Source organism: Eptatretus burgeri, chromosome 2 (genome assembly GCF_056783735.1).
Source record: "Eptatretus burgeri isolate ZD-2024b chromosome 2, Ebu_testis_v1, whole genome shotgun sequence".
Taxonomy (NCBI): domain Eukaryota; kingdom Metazoa; phylum Chordata; class Myxini; order Myxiniformes; family Myxinidae; genus Eptatretus; species Eptatretus burgeri.
Window position 1 is genome coordinate 159,551,071 of NC_140962.1, and position 10,497 is coordinate 159,561,567.

Sequence of the window (10,497 nt, forward strand, 5' to 3'; positions counted from 1 at the left end):
AAACCACACGCCGGGCACGTACCTTCGTGCTGACATGAGGCACACGATACGACCTCGGTTCCCCACGCGATCGGCATGCTCCAGGAGGCGCGTTCTGGCCGAGTGCTGCATCTCGCTGCATTGGCAAAGCACCTCGACGGCCGCCAGCAGGCCGTGCGCAACTCCGACATACTCGTTTCCATCCCCCACGGCGTCGGGAGGCCCCACGGTGGCCAATGCTGCCGCAAGCTGACGGGAGACGGGGATCCATCGGTGTGTGCGGAATACAAAAATCCAACACCAGCGGACCTCGGGCACTCGACCTTCACGACTACGGGACACAATCAAATTCACGAACATTCCAGAAACATTTGCCACTAAACTTACTCAGGCATTCCCGAGAAGCTTCAAACTGTTAAAACAAAGACTCTTGCCTCAAACTACGATCAAAACAAAATGGTGACCGATGAGGTGGTAATACAAAGCAAGTGACCATGATGGACCCAGAATAGCACAGCTTGGGAAAGTTATAACGGAGTCGTCAGCTTGATGACATTTGGATCCTGGGTCCATGACCACATGTTGAACATCCGTGAACAATGCAGAGAGATGAAACAACAAAAAGGCCTTCATCAGGCAAGGAGCAAGAGGTTGCGACATGGGTGTCCAATTACGTGCACATGGTACACTGAATGATGCGCTGACGTAGTTGCTTTGAATCAACTTGCCTTCTCTTTCTGGAAAGCAAATCAAACTGTAGACAACCTCAGCTCATTCTGAAAAGTCCACACCAAGTGTGTCTGCTCAGCCAGAAAAAAAAAAAAAAAACATCATCTGTCCAACGTCAACGATTACCTTTCAAACTCGTCTCCCTCCTCCACAACCTGGTGGTGCCTTGCCAAGTCTGTCTCGGGTGTGTGCTCCCCTTCCGTCCCTTCAAACGGCACCACAGCCGACTCTGGCCGTGAGAAGGCCGAATTCCTCAATTCTGTGTTTGCTTCCAAATCCTGCGTCCCCAAGCCCTCCACTCTCTGTGCCCACCACCTCATTCTCGGTACACATCCCTCCCTGTTGTACCAAACTGCTCCTGGACTCTGTGTCTTTTGCACCTGAGAAGGTGGAGAAAGTTCTTTCAACCCTCGACTCTGACTCCGCTACTGGACCAGACGGCATCAGCTCACGTGTCCTAAAACCTGCTCCACTGCTCCTGCACATCCTCTCTGCCCTTTTCACCCTGTCATTTGCACTCAGTCATCTTTCACCTTCTTGGAAATCCACCAACATCACCGCACTACATTAAAAAAAGGTGTGAAAACGGATCCACTTAACTGCAGACCTTTCAGAATTTTCTCCAACAACCTTGGACATGCAATGTCACACAGGAGATCAGGGCCATCTCCCTCGGAGGTTTGGCACAGTCTGGCATCCTGCCTTGCCTACTCTCCAAACTCTCTGCCTATGTTATCCCAGAACAACTCTACACATGGATTACTGGCTTCCTCGACTCTCGTGGACAACACGTGGCTCTCAAAGGAACCCTTTCTTCTCCTCTCCATGTCAACACTGGAGTGCCCCCAGGGGTGCAAATTAACGGCCGCCCGGTCGCCAACGGTGCCTAACTTTTGTGCTGGGCGGGTACACGATACTGCCTTACCTGCCCGGCTGGAGAATCACCAGTGATTCCTGTTATTTTGTACAATTTGTACAAACTTCTCTACTAGAACTACTGTTTTTTTACGCAGAAATCCATAGAAATCACCAGTCATTCTGCGGCGGCCATTTTGTCTGTTTTCATCTCGTTACAAATCACGCGTGATTGTGCGACATTTGACGGTTTGGACGAATTTTCTCATGCCCAGGTTGGTTAAATGAGTGAATTTGGGTGAATGAGTGAGTTTGATGGGTGAGGTTAGGTGGATGAGTGAGTTTGATGGGTGAGGTTAGGTGGATGAGTGAGTTTATATGTGATGTTGGGTGGACGAGTAGTACCCCCCCACAACCCCCCCCATCATCCATCAGCCACAACCACCCCATCACCCACAAAAGTTCCACCCCCCCAGCACTACTCACAACCCCCTGCCCCCCCCCATCACCCACACAAAAAGGTCCCCCCCAATCACCCACAACATCCTCCTCCCTGCATCATCCCCCCACCTCACTCATCAAACTCACTCATCCATCCATCCATCCATCCAACTCACTCATCCACCCAAATCACTCATTCTGCAAACCTCCTCCATCAAACTCACTCATCCAACCAACCTCACTCATCAAACTCACTCATCCAACCAACCTCATCCATCAAACTCACTCATGTGAGTATATTAAAAGTGTTTGATATCAGATTTGTGACTTTAGTCTTTATTTTATCGGGCCGGTATAAATTCTGCTGGGCCGGTAACTTTTTCTAGTCACCGGCCCTGCTGGCCGGTGGATAAAAATGTTAATTTGCACCTCTGGCCCCAAGGCAGTGTTCTGGGCCCAGTCCTATTCCTGATCTTCATCAACGATCTCTCTGTCTCTGGAAAATCCTCTATCAATTTGCTGACGACTCCACCCCTCTGCGGTGACATTCCTCATCCTTCAGGCAGGAAGGCTGCAGCATTTTCCCTATTCAGACCTTGGAAAAATAATAATAAATAAATAAATAATCACAACCTGGTCAAACACTTGGAATATGTCTTACAAACAAACATGGAACTCCTTCCTGGGTCTCACTCTCAGCCACGATCTTTCTTGGGTAAACCACATTTCAACGTTGGCCTCCAAAGCCAGATACCGATTGGACATCCTCCGTCGTACAAGGTCCGTCCCTGGCACACTTGAGCTCCTATCCACGTACAAGGCCTTCACCCGCAGCTTTATGGAGTACTGCTCGCCCCTCTTCGGGCTGACTCCACCGCCTCACACCTTGCTGAGCTTGACGCCGTGGACACCAAGGCTTTCAAGATCATTGGAATCTTCCGCGATGAAGATGAATCAATGGGTCGGTCACTTCGCCATCGCGGACAGGTCAATGATCTCTTTGTCGTATACCGCCTCATTTCTGGTCTTGCACCCTCTGATCTTTCCGTGCTTTGCCCCCCTCCCCCACTTCCTCACCCCATGTTTGTGCAGGACACACACAGTCCACCATCAACCACTTTCTGGTGAAACTCCCAAAATTCAGGATTCAGGATCACCCAATCCAAACCCATTATCTTTTATACCCTCGCTAACCCTCACAAAGTCCACTTCTTTCCAGGTTTCAAATTGTTCCTTCCACATCTGTCATTGACTTTTCTTCTTCTTCCATTATGTCCACTCCACATGTCCTCCCACCTCTCATTCTTATCCGCATCCCTTATTTGCCCGGGTCCGAATATTTTTTCCCTCAACTCTGTTGTTGGGGTGTTCTCTACACCCCCCACCCCCCCTCCAAGTCACCCTTCTACACAAGAGAAATTAAAATAAATTAATTGCTTACGAGTTTGGTACACATCACGTACAAAATGATGATGCCATTCCCACGGAAACCAAAAGGGACTCACGTGCTGCAGGGATTGATCCTCCTCGTTCCACCGGTTCAGGTGTCGAGCTCTCGAGTCACTGACGAGGAATCGAACCTGAAACGTGGACAAACCGACGGTTAGGAGAAATTAAAAATGAGAATGCAGAGATTTGGAACCGAAGCACGCGAGGGTTCGCCTCGGCGTACCAGCTTCTTGGTCGGGAATATATCGTACAGGATCCGACAGTACTCCATGGCCGACTCCACGACGCACGTCCACAGCGATTTGGCAATGGGTGCCAGAGGGATGATCCCGGGAACGCGGCCCTTGGTGAAAACGTCCAGGTCCAGGCTCTGCTTGCTGGACACGGCCATTCGAGACGAGTGGTCCAGCACGTAGACCGTTTTGTGGGACATTCCAAACATGTCGGCGGTCGACGTGGTCGCTCGGACGGACCGGGCACCCTAGGAATATTGAGGGGATTTTTAGGTGAGAAAACAAATCCCAAGACCGTTTATGTTAGTGAGGCATTTGTGATTGGCATCTCATGGGTTAGAATACAAACGGAGCTGTGCAGCAAGTGGATGTTTGTATTCTTCAGTCTCGGGTACTGAAAGGTGAGAATTGGTCACCGACCAGTAAATACCTGCTCGATAATAGCTCGTGTGTGCGGAGGATGTGTGTCCAGAAACGTGCGACAGCGACAGCCCCAAATACTCCCACCTCTTTGTGGAGTTCGCCGAGCAGGAAGTTTGGCCCAAGTCTTTCACAACCCAGCTGGCGAGGCCTGACGCTTGGCTGGAACCTATTGGGCGCAGAAGCTTAGAATTAGTTTACGGTGCCGGAGATGGCTCACCTCCTATTCACAAAACGCACTTAGGGATCCATAACGTCCACCACTAATACAAGCAGATAGAACACCCAACTTAACGTCCATCCCAGAGACAAAGTACGTTGCGATGCGACGCCCCGTCTGTGAAACACCACAGCGGCGGTTTACAGTCGAGTCGGGAATTAAATCCAGTTTAAACAGCTTGAAGGAAGATGAGCTACATCTGTACCACCCAGACCACGTCAAGGGTAACCTGACTCACTACAGCCACCAGGGTGCCGTGCACGAGGAGGTGCTCCATCCCAGAGTACATCGTCGAGAATGGGCAACGAGCACGACTTTCCTCTTCACTCGTGGCTGTTAAAGGACCTCGAAATGTGGACTTTAAAGCACGGCAGGCCATTGTGTGCCGGTTCCTCGGGTGAAGATCCTCACAATGTAGACTTTAAAGCATAGCAGGCCATTGTGTGCCGGTTCATCAGGTAAAGACCTCACAATGTACCCTTTAAAGCACGGCAGGCCATTGTGTGCCGGTTCATCGGATTACAGCCTATCCGTGAAGAGAAATCTCCACTCCGATCCGAGTTCACAGTAACATGATGAACAACACTTACTGTAATGATGATAAAAACCCTCAAACACCCGTCCTGTCCCACGGGCGATCTTGAACACCGACGTCACGGACACGAAGCCCGAGCGGAGTTCGCGGGTTATCTCGTTGCGGCCTCTCGGCCCCGCCTCGACTTCCTTCACCAAAGTCCCCGGAACGCCGCCATCTTGGATCACCTCGTGGACGGGGTCCGGATGAACGATTCCCTCACACAGTAATATAATCCGTGAACGTGACGCAACTTGGGATTACTTTAATAACATGAAATTCCGCAATTTATAAATTTAACAAAATCCTTATAACTATCTCCTTCGGCAATGCAAGTCACGACGTTCTTTCAGGCGGTGTAAGAGGCAACGTTATTTGCTCGGTCTGCGATGTACTTGACGTATAGTACGTTGTTTTTTATTCAAATTTTTATCGGTATTTTTGGTATTTAAAGTATATTAATGATGTGTTATCGTTATACATTTAAAATGAAAAATACGAAACGGAAAAGGGAAGAACGCCCATTGGAGCTTGCTATACACCTCAATGAAGGTGATAACCTGTGTGAGGCGGAATGATGAGTTTGGTCTTCATGAGCAGGGCTGGTGCGATGGCCAGACATGGGAGATGCCTTGGAGTTACGTTCACTCACCGAGAAGCTGTGTAACCCGAGTTCGAATCCCGACTCAGCCTGATGTTAGTTGGCAGCAAACTGTTGGAGAGCCTGCCTGGTGTGAGATGCTGACGAAGAACACGATTGTCAACATGGCTTCATACACGACAGGTCGTCGTCCACAGCTGCCATGTACATTAGAGGAGCGACTGTCAAGCTGAACGAAGAAGATTCAGTTAATATTGTTGTGGCGCCGGGTTTCTGTGGCGATCACGACCGCTAGGGGGAGCAGTAGGGTCGGCTCCACCGAACACCCGGAATTTAGGTCGTGACCCTCGGATACCTCCAAGAGCCACGGGTCTTTACAGGACCGTGAATCGCCAATAATTCGACCGCGTGGAGTAGGGTTAATTGCCAAACTTCAATATACCTAATTACCCACGTGGCAAAGCTACCGGGGAATTCATACCCTCGACGGAGCTCGAGTGGGACGAGCCGTTACCGTGCTCGAACCGTGCGTAACCCGAGCGGATCGTTACCGAGGCCCGTCGGTCCAAAGGCACAATTTAATGCCTCGCTATTTCTCAACACGCACTATGCTAAGCTAATAAAAGAAGCACAGAAACGAGCTGGTACATTCAACAATAGGGGTATTTATTTTACAATAATCAGAGAGGGGAAGCACAAAAAGAGCAGAGTTATCACCACTATAAGAAATACAATGTACAATGAGCAAAGAAAGCACTTACACAGTTGTTACTTATAGACGGGGGCCAAGGACACACACACGCAAATACCCAGACAGAGGTGGACCTCGAGGTCTTTATTGCCCCGTCAGCTCGGAGGGAAGATGGGCTGAGGGAAAAGAAGCTGGCTTGCACCTGTCCACCTCGTGTGGTTCTCGATGATCTTGGGGTACCGGACTCGAACCCGCAACACGAGGCCACTCCAAGCACCAGGTACGGAGGGTAGCGCCGGGCATTGGCACGCTCCTCCGGCTCACAAGCAGGCGACACGAGACCATCTCCCGAGTTGATATGGTCGACCGCCCGCAGCAATGCGCCAGACGAGACGCCTCGAATGCACGTGATGCAGCCAGCCGCAGACCCAGACAGACGTGCGCTCCCCCTACTGGAAGCACCTCTGAATCTATAAATCCTTCCTCCATCACTTTTTCGGGGCGCGGTCCGCTCGTCCGTGGCCTGCTCCCATTGGGTGGACGATCTGTTGGAGACCTTAATTAAGGACCAGATAAACCATTTAAACAAAAACAAACTAATTAAAGGTAGTCAGCATGGGTTTCCCAAAGGTAGTTCCTGTCTAACAAATCTTTTAGAGTTCCATGAAGCAGTGTCTGATTGGGTGGATGAGGGAAAGGCAGTGGACAAAGTGTATCTAGACTTTAAGAAGACATTTGATTAGGTACCACATTGGAGGTTGTTAGCCAAAGTGAGAGCTTGTGGAGTGGCCGGTCAGGTAGGTAATTGGATTGCAAACTGGCTTAGTGGTAGGAAATAAAGAGTGGCTGTGAGTGGGAGGATGTCTTGCTGAGAGGATGAAAGTAGCGGGGACCTCTGGGATCAGTACTCGGCCCATTACGATTCAATATTTACATCAACGTTTTGGATAATGGGGTAAAGAGTAAGCTTTCCAATTTTACAGATGACACAAAACTTGGAGGTAAGGTGGATATCAGAGGGGGTGGTGATCAGATACAAGAAAGTATTGATACTTGTATGGATTGGGCAAAAAGATTGGCAGATGTAATTTAACCTGAGCAAGTGTAAGGTGTTGGGGATGGGAAAGAACAATGAAAATAGAGATTACAGGATGTAAGGGGTAATTTTGAAGCATGTCACACAGGAGAAGGATCTGCGGGTGGTAATAGATACGGGAGGTAAGCAGGCAGCACAGGGCCAGGCAGCTATACAGAAAACAAATGGCTTTTTTGGTTGTGTAAGGAGGGGGAAAAAAGAGGAGGTGTTAACATTGTACAGGAATTTAGTGAGAGCCACATCGAGAATGTTGTGTGTAGTTTTGGTCACCACAACTCAGGAAGGACATAGATGTCAGAGAGAAGGTTCAGTGTCGGGCTACTAGATTGATTCCAGGCCTAGCTAGACTTAGCTATGAGGAGCGGCTGAAGGAGACAGAGCTGTATACAGTAGAAAGGAGGCAGTTATGAGGAGATATGATGGAGAAGTTTAAAATAATGAAAGGTGGAGATAAAGTAAGTGAAAATGAATTACTCAAATGAGGAGACAATGACAGAACCAGGGACCATAGCCTGAGAGTAAAGAAGAGGAGAGTTAAGACGGTAGTAAGGTAGGGGACTTTCACTCAGAGAGTAGTTAATGCATGGAAAGGTCTCCCTGGAAAGGTAGTGGCAGTAGAAAAAGTACATAAGTTTAAATTATAATTAGATTGGTACCTGGAAGTTATGGAGATCGAAGGGTTTTGGGATGTTGACAGGACTTTTAGGTAGTTTGAGCATTGATGGGTGATTGTGTGCATGTGTACGGAGTGCTGTTGGTAGGGGTCTCGGTCTCGGGTGGTTTAATCGACTCTGCCGGCTGAAGCGACCGCACGGACGGAGACTTCTCCCGGGTTTCCTTGTGGTCTCAGACCATTCGTAGTGAACCTTGTTGCCCTCCGACTTTAAGGGGGGACGACCGGTCCTGGTAACACAATGGACCTCCAGACGCTGTTCGCTGAGTCTCTCAGGCTTCAATAAATGTGTTTTATTAATGTTTGTTTGTAATTAGGTTTTTCTTCAGTGAATTGTCAAAAGGTCGTAACAGGTTGTACAACACGATTCAAGTCACGTGATCTCGGTGGTTGAAGGACATTGTTCACGAAATGATCAAATCGGTGTCCTCACCATTATGTGCCAAACCCTGCTGGAGACACGTGTTCGGACTGATAACAGAGGCTGACTGACGTCACCCAGGTGTGTAGGTGTTGCATGTCTTGTGTATTGCCTCATGGGAAAGGGTTATGGCTCCGCTGGGGATTCCCGTTAACCTTTGTGGTGCAGGAAGCACTTTATTCCACACTGCGTATCAACACGCAAGGTTGTAAATATGCTACACTTATATAAAAAGTAAAATAGACATAAAATGTCATGGCCCCCCTTGTTTTTGTTAATATGGAGTTAAAGCACGAGACCATATTTATGTAGTATTCGGAGATGCGTTATACTTCGTCCTCTACTCAATATCTTGAATGCATCCACATGATAATGTTGAGCACAGTTTGCCTTCTCAATCAAATGCTGTCCAATAGCAGATACACACGACATTGGGATTGATGCTGGGACCTTCCTACAAGTACGTACCTGCTGTATTCGTGTACCAATTGTGTTTTTCCCGATGGACAAAGGGACGTGCTGTTTGATTCTGTCCGTCAGAGTCTGGGTAGTTCTGCCTACATACAGAGCATCACATCGGCACTTGAACTCATAAATAATATTGCTAAGTTTTGAGGCAGGCAGAACATCCTTCTTAACTGCAGAAATCAAACGTCGAGAGGTGAAAATCACTCTTGAACGAACAGCCAGATACGTGTTTGAGACACATCTTTTGATTTGTTCCTCATATCTTTGCGCCATTTTCCCTTTCCAAGGAATCTTGATGTAGACCGAGCACTTTTCAGGATCCATCTTCCGTTCATCTATAGCAGTGAGGAATTTGTGCATAAATCTACTGATGATGTACTCAGGTTATCGGTTCTCACTGAGGATGCCGGCATTTTTGTCCATCTCTGTATGAAACTTGGAATTGGAACATATCCTCTTAGTTCGACTCACTAATACATTTATCAATCCAATCTTGTATCTCGTTGAACGAAAGGAGTCCCATCGAGGTGAAAGAGGGCTTTCTGTAGATGGACGTAGTAAATGAAGATGTAGATCTATCTGCGAGGACGTCCAGAAAGGGTAAGCAAATAGAACGTTCCAATTCCGTCGTGAACTTGAGGGCAGGATGAAGAGAATTCAATTCATTCAAGAAGCGGTCACAGACTTCACAAGATTCAAACAGGCAAAATATGTCATTCACATACCTGTAGTATACGATGGGGGGATTGAGTTGGGAGGTGATGATACATCAGTAGAGAACATCCGATCAGAATTGACTTTGTTGATAGGTGTCTATTAGACTGTTCTTCATCATTACTCACTCACTTTGTGCGAATTTCACCTGAAGAAAGCACAACGAAATGCTTTGTGATTTTCTTTTTATGATAATGTCCTTCAAAATGTCTATATGTATATATGTATGTATGTATGTATGTATGTATGTATGTATGTATGTATGTATGTATATATATATATATATATATATATATATATATATATATATATATGTATATATATATATATATATATATTCTTATTCTTTTTCGTTTTATGGTATGAACAAACTTTTGAACATGATGGGTGATGAAGGTTGTGGTAAAGTTCAATCAAAATTGTGCATGTAGTTTCAGAGAAGAAAGCAAGTACATATTTTGTGGGCGCATCAGTGGAGAACGCAGTTCTCTATCTGGATTGCAGTCGTTGGAGAACACGCCAAACGGAAGGAAACCCCAAAGGTGTGTGTATCACTCCACCTCCGACAAAAACACAAAATGTGAAGTTTGGTTTTAAACATGAAATGTAATGTTTGGTTTAAAATCACAAAATGTAGAGTTTATTAAAAAATGAAATTTTGGTCAAAAAATAAAAATAAAAACACAAAATGTGAAGTTAGGGTGAAAAAAACTGGAGATAGTTTATTTTTAAAAATTACAAAATGTAGAATTTGGTTTAACAACAAAATGTAAATAGTTTATTAAAAACATAAGTTGGGGAAAAAAATTACAAAATGTAGAATTTGGTTTAGCAACAAAATGTAAATAGTTTATTAAAAACAAAAGTTGGGTAAAAAAAATTACAAAGTGTAGAATTTGGTTTAGCAACAAAATGTAAATAGTTTATTAAAAA

General features: G+C 46.6%; 1 protein-coding gene across 9 annotated transcripts in view; it reads right to left on the minus strand.

The window, feature by feature from the left end:
- The window catches only part of INTS13 (integrator complex subunit 13), a 37,112-nt gene extending 31,544 nt beyond the window's left edge, over positions 1 to 5,568 (minus strand). For 4 of the 9 annotated variants that reach the window (XM_085871842.1, XM_085871840.1, XM_085871841.1 and 1 more), the window contains exons 1-5: positions 4,917 to 5,222; positions 4,117 to 4,275; positions 3,677 to 3,934; positions 3,510 to 3,584; positions 23 to 228 (exon numbers count right to left, since the gene is read on the minus strand). In XM_085871842.1, the coding sequence (XP_085727968.1) occupies positions 23 to 228; positions 3,510 to 3,584; positions 3,677 to 3,895 (500 nt within the window). In that variant the 5' untranslated portion in view covers positions 3,896 to 3,934; positions 4,117 to 4,275; positions 4,917 to 5,222. Of the gene's footprint in view, positions 1 to 22; positions 229 to 3,509; positions 3,585 to 3,676; positions 3,935 to 4,116; positions 4,276 to 4,916; positions 5,223 to 5,552 lie in introns of those variants that run through there. The other 5 variants (XM_085871838.1, XM_085871836.1, XM_085871837.1 and 2 more) reach the window with 5 other exon arrangements.
- Positions 5,569 to 10,497: the final 4,929 nt, after the last annotated feature.